This window comes from Pongo abelii, chromosome 19, assembly GCF_028885655.2.
Source record: "Pongo abelii isolate AG06213 chromosome 19, NHGRI_mPonAbe1-v2.0_pri, whole genome shotgun sequence".
NCBI lineage: Eukaryota > Metazoa > Chordata > Mammalia > Primates > Hominidae > Pongo > Pongo abelii.
This window is the reverse complement of record NC_072004.2, coordinates 72,141,082-72,158,470: the sequence shown is the minus strand read 5'-3', so window position 1 is coordinate 72,158,470 and position 17,389 is coordinate 72,141,082. Positions and strand designations below refer to the sequence as shown.

At 48.5% G+C, this 17,389-nt stretch overlaps 1 protein-coding gene across 6 annotated transcripts in view; it reads left to right on the top strand.

Moving 5' to 3' along the window:
• The window catches only part of ACLY (ATP citrate lyase), a 52,593-nt gene that overhangs the window by 30,682 nt on the left and 4,522 nt on the right, over positions 1 to 17,389 (top strand). For all 6 annotated transcript variants that reach the window (XM_024234489.3, XM_024234488.3, XM_024234492.3 and 3 more), the window contains 9 exons: positions 1,407 to 1,511; positions 3,391 to 3,587; positions 5,414 to 5,495; positions 6,451 to 6,561; positions 11,461 to 11,588; positions 12,186 to 12,279; positions 14,858 to 15,012; positions 16,662 to 16,812; positions 17,012 to 17,155. In XM_024234489.3, coding sequence (XP_024090257.1) covers positions 1,407 to 1,511; positions 3,391 to 3,587; positions 5,414 to 5,495; positions 6,451 to 6,561; positions 11,461 to 11,588; positions 12,186 to 12,279; positions 14,858 to 15,012; positions 16,662 to 16,812; positions 17,012 to 17,155 — 1,167 coding nt within the window. The remainder of the gene's footprint in view (positions 1 to 1,406; positions 1,512 to 3,390; positions 3,588 to 5,413; positions 5,496 to 6,450; positions 6,562 to 11,460; positions 11,589 to 12,185; positions 12,280 to 14,857; positions 15,013 to 16,661; positions 16,813 to 17,011; positions 17,156 to 17,389) is intronic.

The window sequence follows — 17,389 nt, the reverse complement described above, 5'->3', positions numbered from 1 at the left end:
AGTTTTGCTCTTGTTGCCCAGGCTGTAGTGCAGTGGTGCGATCTCGGCTCACCGCAGCCTCCGCCTCCCAGGTTCAAGTGATTCTCCTGCCTCAGCCTCCCAAGTAGCTGGGATTACAGGCATGCACCACTATGCCTGGCTAATTTTGTATTTTTAGGAGAGATGGGTTTTCTCCATGTTGGTCAGGCTGGTCTCAAACTCCCAACCTCAAATGATCTGCCCACCTTGGCCTCGCAGATTGCTGGGATTACAGACGTGAGCCACCGCGCACAGCCAGGGGTTTTTGTTTGGTTTTAAAGAGACAGACATACTGCTCTGTAGCCCAGGCTGGAGTGCAGTGATGCAATCGTGCAACTCACTGCAGCCTCAACCTCCTGGGTTCAATTGATCCTCCTGCCGGGTCTCCCTGTGTTGCCCAGGCTGGCCTTGAACTCTTGGGCTCAAGGGATCCACCTGCCTTAGAACTCCCAAAGTGCTGGGATTACAGGCATTAGCCACTCTACCTGGCCCCTACCATACTATTTTGACCCTTTATAAAGGTTTGCTGGCCCTGGTTTAGAGCCAAAGAGAAGTGATTCCTGGATCTGTCCCATGCCCCTCCCACCCCGTCTCTGGGCTGAGTGTAGAAGCAACTCATTTCGCTTAAACACTGACCCTGTCCTGTGGGGATGGTGACAAGACTCGGAGGGTACCATGGAGAAAAGCCTTAGATAGCTGCTTTATGAGCAGGCACAGGAACAGGTAGACAACAGGAGGATGTGAGCTTTTGGGTGAGAGTGAACATAGCTGCTATAACTGTAGCAGGGCTTCTGAAATACCCGCCTCTTTTGGGTGGATCACTGCGGCGTTAGCTAGTGGAGATCAGTTTCGGCTATCCACCACTTGTGTTTTCAGGAGATGGTTAGAGTGATTAGGAGCAGAGTCCTGTGGGAAGAATGAGATGCATATTGGTTTTGTTGTTTCGTTTTGTTTTGTTTTTGTTTTTGAGATGGAGTCTTGCTCTGTCACCCAGGTTGGAGTGCAGTGGCGCCATCTCAGCTCACTGTAACCTCCACCTCCCGGGCTCAAGCAATTCTGCCTCAGCCTCCCTAGTAGCTGGGATTACAGGCATGCACCACCATGCCCAGCTAATTTTTGTATTTTTAGTAGAGACAGGGTTTCGCCATGTTGGCCAGGCTGGTCTCGAACTCCTGACCTTAGAAGATCCACCCTCCTCGGCCTCCCAAAGTGCTGGGATTACAAGCATGAGCCACTGTGCCCGGCTGATGTGCATATTGTTAACATTACTTTGTTCTTGGACCCTGGAAGGGGACATGCAGAATGGGAGGTGGGCCCTTAAACGGTGCTGTCTTGTTGCCCTTTCTGAGGCAGAAAGTTAACGGGAAGGGACTCTTGTCATCCTCTAGATCCGGACCATTGCCATCATAGCTGAAGGCATCCCTGAGGCCCTCACGAGAAAGCTGATCAAGAAGGCGGACCAGAAGGGAGTGACCATCATCGGACCTGCCACTGTGAGCTTCCCCTCTGGAAAGCCTTTTACGTTCGATGCTATCTTATGAAGTTCATTGCCCTTAGGAAGTTTACTTTTTGACTCCTCTATCTCCCTCCTAGGTTGAGAAGATTCAGGAAGTATGTGTTGAAAATCAGTCTGTCCATTTTTAGCTTTTTTTTGAGACAGAGTCTCACTGCAGTGCGTAGGCTGGAGTGCAATGGCGCGATTTTGGCTCACTGCAACCTCTGCTTCTGGGTTCAAGTGATTCTCCTGTCTCAGCCTCCGAAGTAGCTGGGATTACAGGCACCCGCCACCATGTCCAGCTAATTTTTGTATTTTCAGTCGAGACGAGGTTTCACCATGTTGGTCAGGCTGGTCTCGAACTCCTGACGTTGGGTGATCCACCCACCTCGGCCTCCCAAAGTGCTGGGATTACAGGCATGAGCCACCGTGCCCAGCCCATTTTTAGTTTTTGTTGTTGTTGTTGTTTTTGAGACGGAGTCTTGCTCTGTTGCCCAGGCTAGAGTGCAGTGGCGCGATCTTGGCTCACTGCAACCTCTGCCTCCTGGGCAGAGTTATTTTTTTAAAGGGCTCTCTCCCTAGTGCATATCACCTTTATGGTTTCAAGGAGCTAATGAGTAATTGTTTTTAGTATTTGTCTACCTTCATAAAACCATAGCATAGTCTTTGCTAAACCAAAGAATAAGCTGCCTGGTGGCCAAAAGTCTTCGTATAAGAAGAAATTATTCTTTTTGGGGGGCGGGGGCGGGGACAGAGTTTCACTCTGTTGCCCATGCTAGAGTGCAGTGGTGCGATCTTGGCTCACTGCAATTTCCACCTTCTGGGTTCAAGCAATTCCCCTACCTCAGTCTCCCGAGTAGCTGGGACTACAGGCGCCTGCCACCATGCCCGGCTAATTTTTGTATTTGTAGTGGAAGCGGGGTTTCACCATGTTGGCCAGGCTGGTCTCGAAGTCCTGACCTCAAGTGATCCACCCCACCCACCTCTGCCTCCCAAAGTCCTGGAGTTACAGGCATGAGCCACCGTGTTTGGCCTTTTTTTTTTTTTTTTTTTTTTTGCTTTGAGACAGAGTCTTGCCCTGTTACCTAGGCTGGAGTGCAGTGGCACGATCTTGGCTCACTGCAGCCTCTGCCTCCTTGGTTCAAGCAATTCTCCTGCCTCAGCCTCCCGAGGAGCTGGGACTATAGGTGTGAACCACCACGCCTGGCTAATTTTTGTATTTTTAGTAGAGACAGGGTTTCACCATGTTAGCCAGGCTGGTCTCAAACTCCCAAACTCAGGTAATCTGCCCCCTACAGCCTCCGAAAGTGTTGGGATTACAGGCATGAGCCACCATGCCTGGCTGAAATTATTCTTTGAATTATTTTTTGTTTGTTTTTTTAAGAAGCAGGGTCTCGCTGTGTTGCTGGAGTGCAGTAGCTTTTCACAGGTGCAGTTATAACACACTTCAGCAGCCCCGAACTCCTAAGCTCGAGCAATCTCCCTGCGTCAGCCTTCTGAGTAGGATTACATAAGTGTTCCTCCACACCTGGCTTATTTTTACTTCTTACTGTATTAAAAAATGGAAGCTAGTATTTATTTCCAAAGAGCTGAGATTACAGACCTGAGCCACTGTGCCGGGCCAAGTATACGTATCTGAACCTGAATTAGTGAGCCATGTTTTACAAATAAGGCTCTCTTTTGTTCTGTATAATGTCTCTTGAGAGAGAGAGGAGACTTTCCTAAGCAGGAAACCCAATGGGCAAGTGTGATTTCTCTTGGTCATTCTCCCCCCGGCCTGGCCAGAGGGGGCTGGGCAGTAATGCAGGGGCTTTGTGATTCTTTGTGGTGAATCTGGAAGTCACCTTCCTCCCTGATTACGGTTTCTGCCCCCACAGGTTGGAGGCATCAAGCCTGGGTGCTTTAAGATTGGGAACACGGGTGGGATGCTGGACAACATCCTGGCCTCCAAACTATACCGCCCAGGCAGTGTGGCCTATGTCTCACGTTCCGGAGGCATGTCCAACGAGCTCAACAATATCATCTCTCGGACCACGGATGGTGTCTATGAGGGCGTGGCCATTGGTGGGGACAGGTAATCAGCTGGGAAGCCAAGGAGGGGCTTCCTGCATTGAGAGCAGTGGGCTAGGAGACAATGCTGTGTCCTGCAGGCTGCTTGCTGCCCTTGAGTTCCAGGCCCGCAGGAATGCTGCTGAAGTCTAAACAATGGGGCATCACTGCTCTTGTCTCAGGACTGACAGCATGAAATCGGAAAACACGGAACAGGGCAACAATGTGCAGGAGAGGCAACTGGGCTTTGGGGATAATTCGGTTTGTTGTGATTGGCTATAGGGAGGCAGCAGAGGGCAGTGGTTAGGCGGGCCAGTTCTGAAATTGGACTAAAGAGGTTCAAATCCCATTTTCCCTCTTTAGTAGGGGGTGGGTGGCAGGGGCCATCCTGGGCCGGTTACTTAACCTCCCTAGATCTCCATCATTTTTACACATCAAATGGGTAAATAATACCCCCACCTCATGGGGCCACTGGAGGAATAAATGAGGTGTAATACATATAAGTGTCTGAGCCAGGGCCTGCCCTCAGCAGGTGCTCAGTGAGTTTTTATTGTAGTTAATAACAGTATCTTCATTATTTTTGGTAGCAGGAACACTGATCAGTAGGTCATGAATACAGTATTGTATCTTAGAGTAACGTCTGGCACTTAGTTCATAATAAATGTTAGCCATTATTGTTTATTATTCCTACTATTACTACTGCTGTCGGGCTTAGAAACCAAAAGCTGTTGAGATAGAGTCACCTTGTTCGTCTCCCTGGCTCTACCACATGATTTCCGATAGGATGCCTGGGTGAGGAAGAACTCTCACCAAGGTCTTTAGGGGTGTGGCCTGGGAATCCCCAGTCCTTGGGTACTACCTGACCAAAGGCTCGGGGAGTAAGTCTAGGAAATGCTGCTCATTTAGATTGTCTTCTTAGATTTATAATGATCATATCAAAAGACATGAAGAGGCCAAGAACAGTGGATTATGCCTATAATCCCAGCACTTTGGGAGGCTGAGGGAGGAGGATTGTTTCAGCCCAGAAATTCGAGACTAGCTGAGGCAACACAGTTTCGAATTTGGTAGAGACCCCCATCTCTACCAAAAAAAATTAGCCGGATGTGGTGGCATGTGCCAGTAGTGCCAGCTACTTTGGAGGCTGAGGCAGGAGGATTGCTTGAACCCAGGAGGCGGAGGTTGCAGTGCACCAACATCGCACCACTATACTCAAGCCTGGGTGAAAGAGCAAGACTTCATCTCAAAAAGAAAGAAGATATGTGTGTGTTCTTAGGTGTTTTTTTTTTGTTTTTTTTTTTTGAGACGATCAAAAAATTCAAGCGATCCTCCCGCCTCAGCCTCCTGAGTAGCTAGGACTGTACAGGCGCCCACCACCACACCTGGCTGATTTTTGTATTTTTAGTAGAGACGGGGTTTCACCATGTTGGCCAGGCTGGTCTGGCACTCCTGACCTCAGGTGATCCACCCTCCTGGGCCTCCCAAAGTGCTGGGATTACAGGCGTGAGCCACTGCGCCTGGCCGGAATTTGTGGATATATTTTAAAACAACTGCACCAGGGCATACTTTCTAGGTCATCTCTTACTGCTGAGCGAACCTCTCTGGGCTTATTTTGTGCCCAGTCTTTTCCTTTACAAGTTAAATAGCTCCATCTCCTTCCTTCCTCTTTCTTCTCTTCTGTTCCATTTGCTACCTTCCCCTGTCCATTATTGCTGGGGCATCTCTGGACCCTTACTGGCCATCCGCATCCCCCCAAAATCCAGTGTTCCCAATACAAGTGTGCTTCCTAACCCTGTACACACTTCCCCAGGCCTCCTCCTGATCCTGTATCCTGATACTCCCTGCTCTCAACAGGTACCCGGGCTCCACATTCATGGATCATGTGTTACGCTATCAGGACACTCCCGGCGTCAAAATGATTGTGGTTCTTGGAGAGGTGAGTTACTTTAAAAAAAAAATTACGATTTTAAAACTGTAATGCATGATCTCAGTTTTCAAAAAATTAAAACACTTTGGTTACATGTAACTTAAAGGGACAGTCCCTGGTAATCCCATCCCCTAGATGCTGGGGCCTCGAGGTTGTCACTATTAGTACTGCCATTTATGTTTCAGAGAAAGGAGTTCTTAATCTCCTAGTGTCCCAAACGTTAGCGCCAATAAGAGAGAAGCTCTGCTCTGGCTGGCCATGGTCTCTACCTGGTGGGCAGTGGAAAGCTGGAGTAAAAAGTGCATTTTTTTGGCCAGGTATGGTGGCTCACACCTGTAATCCTCCCAGCACTTTGGGAGGCTGAGGCAAGTGGGTCACTTGAGATCAGGAGTTCTAGACCATCGTGGCCTACATGACGAAACCCCATCTCTACTAAAAATATAAAAATTAGCCAGGCATGGTGGTGCACACTTGTAATCCCAGCCACTCGGGAGGCTGAGGTGGGAGAATCATTTGAACCCAGGAGACAGAGGTTGCAGTGAACAGAGATCACGCCACTGCCCTCCAGCCTGGGAGACAGATCAAGACTCCGTCTCAAAAAAAAAAAAAAAAAGCCAAAAAAAAAAAGCGCTTTTTAAAAAATGTGATGACTTTTGGATAGAACAGTTAAAAAAATTTTCTAAATACTAAAAAATTTGGGAGTCCCATAACCCCATCCTTGTTTGCACCTCTGAAGGCAGGTCTAATCCTAAATCATGTTATATCTCAAGATTAAGAAGGGGGAGTCCCAGAGATTCCTCTAGGAGACCTGCTGTTTGTTCCTTTAGAAATCCTCCTTGTATCCAGGCTGAAACTAAACTCCTTTTATTTGGCCAAAGCCCGTGTCACTCCATTTTCTATCCAGTTTTTACGTCAGGATGGGCTGTACTAACTTGGCTTTTTCTCATTCCCCATTCCTTGGCAGATTGGGGGCACTGAGGAATATAAGATTTGCCGGGGCATCAAGGAGGGCCGCCTCACTAAGCCCATCGTCTGCTGGTGCATTGGGACCTGTGCCACCATGTTCTCCTCTGAGGTATGGCTGAGATGGGTCACTTCTGGGCTGGGAGTGGGGATTGCAAGAGGCGGCATTTGAGGCGAACCATGTAATCATCTTATTAAGCAGCTAGTTCCTTCAAGAAACGTTTGTTACTTGCTTGGTTACTACAAAGTCCAGCCAGGGCCCTGCTCTCTGGGAGCTTATATCCAGTTGGAGGAGACCAATTTACAAGCAGATTAAAGCCACAGTCAGGCTCTGAGTCCCTGCTTGGCGTAGGTAGCAACTAGCTGTCTGGAGAAGCTGAGATGGCTTCCCTGGGAAGGTGATGTTTGAACTGTAGTTTAGGGGATGAGAAGGGCTTTGCTGATGAAAGGGAGGCCAAGGAGGGAGAAGGACACAGCCTGGGCTCAGCTGGGTGGGGCTTGGTGAGATGTTTTGTGTGGGGAGAGGTGGTAGAAGGAAAGGTTTGTTCTTGATGTGTTAAAATGATAAAATGTATGTGAAAGTGCCTGGCGCACCTGATGGTGTTGAATATAAACACTCCTTGGGCTTCTGCTGTCTGCTAAGCTTCTGAGCTATCTGTCTTCTGCTGGGGGATCATACGCCAGACTTCAGCCCCTGTGCTTCGGCTTAGAGAACCCTTTACCACCTTGAAGGTGGCTCACGTGATGATGATGAAATTGAAGGAAAAGCCGGGCGTGGTGGCTCATGCCTTTAATCCCAGCACTTTGGGAGGCCGAGGCAGGCGGATCACCTGAGATTGGGAGTTCAAGACCAGCCTGACCAACATGGAGAATCCCTGTCTCTACTAAAAATTCAAAATTAGCTGGGCACGGTGGCACATGCCTGTAATCCCCAGCTACTCAGGAGGCTGAGGCAAGAGAATTGCTTGAACCCGGGAGGTAGAGGTTGCAATGAGCTGAGATCGTGCCATTGCACTCCAGCCTGAGCAACAAGAGCGAAACTCCATCTCAAAAAAAAAAAAAAAAGGAAACAACCACTCATCACCCAATTAGTTTATCAATAGTTGTTAGCACCCTGTTAGTGTAGGGCCTTCTCTTAGTGCTGCGTATATAAAAAGGTAAAGCCTTCAAGGCTTCCTGCAATCATGAGAATCCTTAAGCTTTAACCCTAAAGTTTTCCTACCAGTAAGCTATTGTTACTCTGTGCCTAGAATGCATGCCTTTCGCCTTCAGATTCCTGCCCACCTCAAAGTGGCAATATTTGTCCAGTTGTCAAGTACATATCTCCTTTGAAGGAGTAGTTCCACTTTTGCAGATTTACCCCATGGGTATGCATGCAGAAGTGTTTCAAAGTATGTGTACAAGAATACTCTGCAGTATCATAACAGCAAAAACTGGAAACAACTTTCTTTTTTTTTTTTTTTTTTTTTTGAGATGGAGTCTCACTCTGTCGCCCAGGCTGGAGTGCAATGGTGTGATCTCAGCTCACTGCAACGTCCGCCTCCTGGGTTCAAATGATTCTCCTGCCTCAGCCTCCTGAGTAGCTGGGATTGCAGGCGCATGCCACCACACCCAGCTAATTTTTAGTAGAGATGGAGTTTTACCATGTTGGTCAGGCTGGTCTCGAGCTCCTGACCTTGTGATCCACCTGCCTTGTCCTCCCAAAGTGCTGGGATTACAGGCGTGAGCCACCATGCCTGGCCTGGAAACAACTTACATGCTTATCAGGAGGGGACTGTCAGCATGGCATATCCACAAACTAATGGAAAACGGGGCAGGCATGCAAAGAAGGAGGTGGAACTTGATATGTTGATACAGAAAGAGTTTAAGATACATTACCTGTAAGAAAGGGCAGAGTTCAGTAAATGCTTATAATATCCATTTTGTATAAAGTGTGTTTGTGTGTGTGTGTGTGTGTGCGTTTTTTTGTTTGTTTTTTGTTTTTCCAAGTAAGTAAAAGGGGAGGAGAGGTCCGGAATCCTGCCCATCCCTCCAGGGTGAGCTCTACTTGCACAGGCTTTAAAATCAGACCTTGGTAGATCTGTGTAGCCAGACATGGTGGCAGGTGCATATAATGCCAGCTACTTGGGAGGCTGAGGCAGGAGAATTGCTTGAACCCGGGAGGCGGAGGATGCAGTGAGCCGAGATCAGATCTTTAAAATCAGATCTTGGTAGACCTGGGCAAGTCATTTAGCCTCTTGGTAACTGTTTCCTGAGCTGTAAAATGAGGATGCCGCAAGGTTGTTGTATGACTTAAATGAGAAAGTAATTGTAAAGGTCTGGCATGCATAGGTCTTAGAAACTATTCCTTTCCATGCCTTGTCAGTCTACTTATTCCATGAAGCTGTTCCTGATTCTCCTTTTTTTTTTTTTTTTGAGACAGAGTCTCACTCTGTCGCCTAGGCTAGAGTGCAGTGGTATGATCTTGGCTCACTGCAACCTCTGCCTCCCTGGTTTAAAGCATTTCTCCTACTTCAGTCTCCCAAGTAGCTGGGATTACAGGCGCACGCCACCACGTCTGGCTAATTTTTGTATTTTTAGTAGAGACAGGGTTTCACCATGTTGGCCAGGCTGGTCTCGAAGTCCTGACCTCAGGTGATCCACCTGCCTCGGCCTCCCAAAGTGCTGGGATTGCAGCCGTGAGTTACCGTGCCCAGCCAATTCTCTTTCTTCTTGAGTGCTCTCCCCCAACTCCGTACTCGCCCAACAGCCAAAAATCAGTCACCCTCCTCCATTGTTTCTCCTGGCTTGCTTTGCATTATCAGCCCCTCCACCTTTCCACCCCACCTCCCCATCCCCCCCATGATCAGGACACTTCTAAGCGGGTGAGCACCTTGCATTTCAGTATCTGGCGGCACTCATTGCCCCATGGGTGGGGTGAGTCCTTGAATTATTTTAGGTTTTGTTTTTTTTTTGTTTGTTTTTTTTTTTTTTGAGTCGGAGTAGTCTCGCTCTGTCGCCCAGGCTGGAGTGCAGTGGTGCAATCTTGGCTCACGGAGCTTGCCATTCTGCTGTTTCAGCCTCCCGAGTAGTTGGGATTACAGACGCCCACCACCAGGCTCGACTAATTTTTTTGTATTCTTTTAGTAGAGATGGGGTTTCACCATTAGCCAGGATGGTCTCAATCTCCTGACCTCATGATCCACCCCTCTCGGCCTCCCAAAGTGCTGGGATTACAGGCGTGAACCACTGCGCCCAGCCCTTTAGTTTTGTTTTTTAAATAATTCATCTCCCTTTTAGAAATTTTGTTTTTAGTTTTGAGAAATGCAGAGTTAAAGAAACTTAACTTCTTTAAACCTAGGGTTTCTGAATATAGACTCTCTTCTTCCTACCCATCTGCCGATGCAGATTAAATCCTACAAAGAACGAATTGGGAACTCACGCTTTAAGGTGTCTTTCAGCCTTTGCTTACAGAGCAGCAGTTCCTAACCTTTTCACCTTTTTCTTCTGTTTGCATGGTGAAGAGCACAGGCTGAGGCCAGATTGCCTAGGTTGAAGTGCTACCACATACTACCTGTGTGACCTGGGATAAATCACTTTACCCATCTGTGCTCCCATTTCCTTTTTTATAGGAAACAATCATACCTACTGAGATTGAATGAGTAAAACTCTTAGAAGAGTGCCTGAACATAGTGTTATGTAAACAGGTTAGATAGTACTATGATTATTCTCTACACCCCATCCTAAGACAAGGCTTTGCATCAGATGTCTTTTGAGTTAATTTCCTCCATCACTTGATTAAAGACACAGTCACGCTGGGCGCGCTGGCTCATGCCTGTAATCCCAGTAGCTTCGGAGGCTGAGGTGGGTGGGTTGCTTGATTCCAGGAGTTGGAGACCTGGACAACATGGCGAAACCCCATCTCTACTAAAACTACAAAAAACTTTTAGCCAGGCATACGCCTGTGGTGGCATACGCCTGTAGTCCCAGCTACATGGGAGGAGGTGGGAGAATCACCCGAGCCCGGGAGGTTGAGGCTGCAGTGAGCCAAGATAGCGCCACTGCATTCCAGCCTGGGGAACTGGAGCGAGACCCTGTCTCGAAAAAAAAAAAAAAAGAAAGAAAAGACACAGCCACCATTTAGCACTTCTTTTTTTTTTTTTTTTTTTTTTTTGAGACGGAGTCTTGCTCTTATCACCCTGGCTGGAGTGCAGTGGCACAATCTTGGCTCACTGCAACCTCAGCCTCCTGGGCACTTATCTATAGTCCCAGCTATTGAGGAGGTTGAGGTGGGAGGATTACCTGAGCCCAAGGAGGCGAAGGTGCCAGTGAACTGTGTCTGCATCACTTTACTCCTGCCTGGGTGACAGAGTGAGACCCTGTCAGTTTAAAAAAAAAAAAAAAAAAAAAGGCGGGGGGGGCAGGCGTGGTGGCTCACACCTGTAATCCCAGCACTTTGGGAGGCCAAGGCTGGTGCATCACCTGAGGTTAGGAGTTCGAGACCAGCCTGGCCAACATAGTGAAACCCCATCTCTACTAAAAATACAAAAATTAGCTGGGCGTGGTGGCAGGCGCCTGTAATCCTAGCTACTTGGGTGGCTGAGGCAGGAGAACTACTGGAACCCAGGAGGCAGAGGTTGCAGTGAGCTGAAATCACGTCGTTGCACTCGAGCCTGGATGACAAGAGCAAGACTTCATCTTAAAAAAAAAAAAAAAAAAAAAGAAGGTAAGGGAAAAAAAAAGGAAGGTGATTCTGGAGTTGGGCTGCCAGTCTTTGTATCCTGACTTCCATGCACATTAGCTGCGTGACCCTGAGGAAGCTCCTGAACTTCTCTGTGCTTTGGTTTCCTCGTCTGTAAAATGGAAATCATCTATTGTACCTATTCAGTGAGCTTGCTTGAGGCTTAAATGAAGTGATTCTTGTAAAGTGTTTAGCACAGTGCCAGCCTATGATCAGTGCTGGCATTTCCCTGGGGATTCTATGTTCACTCTTGGGGGATTAGCGGTAAAGCTACTTTCCTTTGCTTTCCAGGTCCAGTTTGGCCATGCTGGAGCTTGTGCCAACCAGGCTTCTGAAACTGCAGTAGCCAAGAATCAGGCTTTGAAGGAAGCAGGAGTGTTTGTGCCCCGGAGCTTTGATGAGCTTGGAGAGATCATCCAGTAAGTGGACCTTGGGGAGGATGCCGGCCTCCCTCTCCTTTCCAAATCCCTCCTGAGACAGCAGCCTCTCCCACACAGGGACATCCCGTATTCCTGGTCCCTCTCGGTATCTAGCGCAGCTGTATGGATGGTTCAAAATCCTCTTTCTCTTTGGCTTTCCTTTTGTTTTATTTAGTTTGTGGAAGCAGTAGGTCTAGGCTGATGTTAAAACGTGTTGAGTTTCTGAGCCTACCTATTTGGCTGGGAGGTGGCAGCCATAGATGAGAGCTCCACATGAAGATGTTTAGAGAGTGTTACCTATGATTGATAAAGAGTTATTAGATATCCTGTGATCCCTTCCCATTTCTACCTCTTAAACCTGCCTGGACTCCCGGCTGTGTCCTTCCTTGCCATCCAGAGATTGGGACGTGAGGTAGTAGGGAGCAGAGGGGCAGGTTCTTGGCTAGAACTTCTTTTCATTTAGTTCTCAGAATTCAGCAGGTAAGAGTAAACTAAGAAACCTACAGTGTTTGGGTTAGATAGAGCATTCTTGGGATGTCTTACAGGAGCCCAAAATAAGAAAATCCACGTGGATGTCTTTTTTTTCCTGCCTCCCAGGTCTGTATACGAAGATCTCGTGGCCAGTGGAGTCATTGTACCTGCCCAGGAGGTGCCGCCCCCAACCGTGCCCATGGACTACTCCTGGGCCAGGGTAGGTGCCTTGAATGTCCCTAACAGTGTGAGCAAGGGAGATCTGGGGGTCTATGGTGGTGGGTTTCGCGTTGATTTGCCTTGAACTCTTGGAAACCAGGCCTTCTGTATTAGTCGGGGATCTCTTAGAGGGACAGAACTAATAGGATGTATATATATAAAGGAGAGTTTATTAAGTATTAACTTACATGATCACAAGGTACCACAATAGGCTGTCTATAAGCTGAGGAGCAAGGAGAGCCAGTCCAAGTCCCAAAACTGAAGAACTTGGAGTCCAGTGTTCGAGGGCAGGAAGCATCCAGCACGGGAGAAAGATGTAGGCTGGGAGGCTAGGCCGGTCTCTCTTCTTCACATTTTTCTGCCTGCTTTATATTCGCTGGAAGCTGATTAGATTATGCTCACTACACTAGGGGTGGATCTGCCTTCCCCAGCCCACTGACTCATATGTTAATCTCTTTTAGCAACACCCACACAGACACACCCAGGATTCATACTTTGTATCCCTCAATCCAGTCAAGTTGACACTTTTGGAGGTCAAGGTGGGAGGATTGCTTGAGACCAGGAGTTGAAGGCTGAAGTTAGCCATGACTGTGCCGCTGCACTCCAGCCTGGGTGACAGAGTGAGACCCTGTCTCTAATTTAAAAAAAAAAAAAAAAGGGCTGGGCCCGGTGGCTCATGCCTGTAATCCCAGCACTTGGTGGGAGGCCAGGGTGGGCGGATCACCTGAGGTCAAAAGTTCGAGACCAGGCTGGCCAACATGGTGAAACCCCATCTCTACTGAAAAAATACAAAAATTAGCCAGGCGCAGTGGTGGGCTCCTGTAATCCCAGCTACTCGGGAGGCTGAGGCAGGAGAATTGCTTGAACCCGGGAGGCAGAGGTTGCAGTGAGCCAAGATCGCGCCATTGCACTCCAGCCTGGGCAACAAGAGTGAAAGTCCGTCTCAAAAAAAAAAAGGAGAGAGAGAGAGATAGAGAACATATTCATGTTGTTTTTGTAATAAAAATGTAACTGTAAAGCATTTTAAAAATTCATAGAGGATAATTGGAGAAATAGGATTGGACTAAATTGGCTAATTTGCCTCAACTCTGGAAATAGGAAATTCAGGAGTTCAGTCCCCGTCCCCTGGGTAAAAGACATATTGAAGGGCTCCCCCATTTCTGTAGCCACGTATCTCGTCCCCCTTTTTTTTTTTTTTTTTTTTTTTTGAGACGGAGTTTCACTTTTGTTGCTGAAGCTAGAGTGCAATGGTGCAATCTCTGCTTACTGCAACCTCCTCCTCCCAGATTCAAGCGATTCTCCTGCCTTAGCCTCCCGAGTAACTGGGGTTACGGACGCATACCACCACGCCCGGCCAATATTTGTAGTTTCAATAGATACGGGGTTTCACCATGTTGGCCAGGCTGGTCTCGAACTCCTGACCTCAAGTGATCCGCCCATCTCGGTCTCCCAAAGTGCTGGGATTACAGGCATAAGCCACTGTGCCCTGCCCCATTACATTATTGTTATGGTTGGCAGCTGTATCTGAAGTGTATGTAAGATTTTCCCTTTGGATTCATTTTACTATTTCTTACCCAGGTGACCTTGGGCTGGTTACTGAGCCTCTCTAAGCCTCATTTTTTTTTGCTATAACACAAGGAATGCTTCTCCTTTGTGAGGTTAAAATGAAGCAATGGGCTGGATGCAGTGGCTCACGCCTGTAATCCCAGCACTTTGGGAGGCCGAGGCAGGCGGATCATGAGGTCAGGAGATTGAGACCATCCTGGCTAAAATGGTGAAACCTCATCTCTACTAAAATTACAAAAAAATTAGCTGGGCATGGTGGCAGGTGCCTGTAGTCCCAGCTACTTGGGAGGCTGAGGCAGGAGAATGGCGTGAACCCGGGAGGCGGAGCTTGCAGTGAGCCAAGATCGCACCATTGCACTCCAGCTTGGGCGACAGAGAAAGACTCTGTCTCAAAAAAAAAAAAAGAAGCAATGGACTGGGTCTCACGCCTGTAATCCCAGCACTTGGGGAGGCCGAGGTGGGAGAATTGCTTGAGCACAAGAGTTTAAGACCAGCCTGGACAGCATAGCAAGACCCTGTCTCTACAAAAAAATTTTAAAATTAGCCAGGCGTGGCGGTTCGTGCCTTGTTGCCCCAGCTACTGGGAGGCATAGCTGGGTGGATCGCTTGAGCCTAGCTAGGAGTTTGAGGCTGAAGTGAGCTATGGTCTCACCAGTGTACTCCAGCCTGGGCAACAGAGAGACTCTGGTTCCCCTCCAGAAATGAAGCAATGGATATAAACTGCTTAAGCTATTTCCTAGCCCAGCAAATGCTCAGAGAAGGACAGAAATAGAGCTGATAGTGCTGATGCCAAGTGGTATCCTGGGTTCTCCTGTTTTCTATGTCCAAAATGATCTAATGAAAGGGCTTTTGCACTTCTTTCTTGGGAAAACTTTGAGAGTTGTTACTTGGCTGCCAGAGTTTAAGACATTCCTGGGGTGCTTTGGTTCTGAAAGTACACACAGCAGGGCAGTCCTGGAAAAATCTGTGGTGGTCACCAGGGCCCTGCTTCCCTCTGCCCCATCTCTGCCCAGGAGCTTGGTTTGATCCGCAAACCTGCCTCGTTCATGACCAGCATCTGCGATGAGCGAGGACAGGAGCTCATCTACGCGGGCATGCCCATCACTGAGGTCTTCAAGGAAGAGATGGGCATTGGTGGGGTCCTTGGCCTCCTCTGGTTCCAGAAAAGGTGAGCATGGAGGGCAGAAGATGACAGGGCCCTGCAGCTCGGAGTTAATGATTTTCCCCCCAACAAAGGGGTGGGAGTGGACAGGCCTGGGGAGTGTGTCCAAGGTCAATCTTTGGGGCCACAGGTCAATTGAACGTCCAGAGGAAGGACACATAAGCTATTCCTAAGTTTTCCAAGGACAGAAAGTCCAGTCACATGAGCCACCGCACCCGGCCAAATGCAGATCTCTTGACAGCAAGATAGAGGTTAGGCAGGAGAGAACTGGAAAGATGTGGTGGCCTAAGGAGTGTGGGCCTGGTGGAGCTGCTGAACAGATAGAAAGTACCTTATGGGCCAGGCGCGGTGGCTCACGCCTGTCATCCCAGCACTTTGGGAAGCTGAGGTGAGTGGATCACCTGAGGTCAGGAATTCATGACCAGCCTGGCCAACATGGTGAAACCCCATCTCTACTAAAAATACAAAAAATTAGCTGGGCATAGTGGTGTGCACCTATAATCCCAGCTACTCAGGAGGCTGAGGCAGGAGAATCACTTGAACCCAGGAGGTGGAGGTTGCAGTGAGCCAAGATCGCGCCATTGCACTCCAGCCTGAGCAACAAGAGCAAAAATACTCCGTCTCAAAAAAAAGAAAAAAAGAAAGAAAAAAAAGAAAGTACCTTATGTTGTGTTCGCTTTGCAAATTTGTTTCTCCCATCAGCTTGAATGTTAGAAAAAATTGGTTTTCTCTGTAACTTGCAATCTTAGCCCTCCTGTGGGACTGATGGCTGGGCAGGGGAGCCAGTGAGTATGTGATTCACAGAGTCCTGGGCTTAATGTGGTGCTGGGCAGAAGGCCAGGTCAATGTCTTTGGTTGTGTCATGCCCTCACCTGCAGAGAGATGGGTCTTGGTCCTGCTTTGGACCCTTCCTGGGAAAAGTTCATGGGTTATAACACCTGAGCAGGTCTCTCTCTGTCTGCTTCTGCCTCCCACCTCTCCATACTTTGTTCCTGATTCTTAGTTGGGAGGTTGAATACTACAGGAACGAGGCATGGGGCCTCTTACACTGTGAAGGGACAGGGTTCTCACCTCCTGTCTGTCTGGCACATGGAGCATAACCACAAATATAGGTCAAATCCTGGTGCAGGCAACTCATGCTGAAAATCACTAACCAAAGAATAGATTAAAAACTCTGGTTTCAAACTCTATTTTACAAACAGTATTCGGGGCCGGGCGCGGTGACTTATGCCTGTATATAATCCCAGCACTTTGGGAGGCCGAGGTGGGCAGATCACTTGAGGCCAGGAGTTCGAGATAGCCTGGCCAACATAGCAAAATCTCATCTCTACTAAAAATACAAAAATTAGCCTGGCGTGGTGGTGTGTACCTGTAGTCCCAGCTACTTGGGAGGTTGAGGCAGGCAAATTGCTTGAACCTAGGAGGTGGAGGTTGCAGTGAGCCAAGATCTCACTACTGCACTCCAGCCTGGGCAACAGAATGAGACTCTGTCTAAAGAAAAGAATCAGGAGGTTTTGCCTTAGAGTTGTGTGGTAGTATTAGACTTGGATTGGTAGTTACCGTTCTTGGATTTGAATGACTTGTTTAGGGAGATGGGAGAAAGTACGAGCATGGCCTTGTCGACCATCTCCTGGCCTTTGTTCCCCCCGCTCCAGGTTGCCTAAGTACTCTTGCCAGTTCATTGAGATGTGTCTGATGGTGACAGCTGATCATGGGCCAGCTGTCTCTGGAGCCCACAACACCATCATTTGTGCGCGAGCTGGGAAAGACCTGGTCTCCAGCCTCACCTCGGGGCTGCTCACCATCGTAAGTACTGTCATCATGGGAGGTGAACAGTGGGGACACTGGGCCTTGGCCTTTTGCTGCTTTGCCACAGCAGGGCCCTAGAAGGAGCCCCTGAGTGTAAAACCCAGTGCTCAGGGCCATTCGGGACACACTGGGTTGGTTTGCCCAGCTGAAGGAAACTCTTAAAGCTCAAGGCAACATGCACTTGTTTCTCCTTCAGGGGGATCGGTTTGGGGGTGCCTTGGATGCAGCAGCCAAGATGTTCAGTAAAGCCTTTGACAGTGGCATTATCCCCATGGAGTTTGTGAACAAGATGAAGAAGGAAGGGAAGCTGATCATGGGCATTGGTCACCGAGTGAAGTCGGTGAGTTGTTACTCTCCTAAAAAAGTGGGATGGAGGCCAGGCGCGGTGGCTCATGCCTGTAATCCAAGCGCTTTGGGAGGCCAAGGCAGGTGGATCACCTGAGGTTGGGAGTTGGAGACCAGCCTGACCAACATGGAGAAACCCCGTCTCTACTAAAAATACAAAAAAATTAGCCAGGCGTGGTGGTGCATGCCTGTAATCCCCAGCTGAGGTAGGAGAATCGCTTGAACCCAG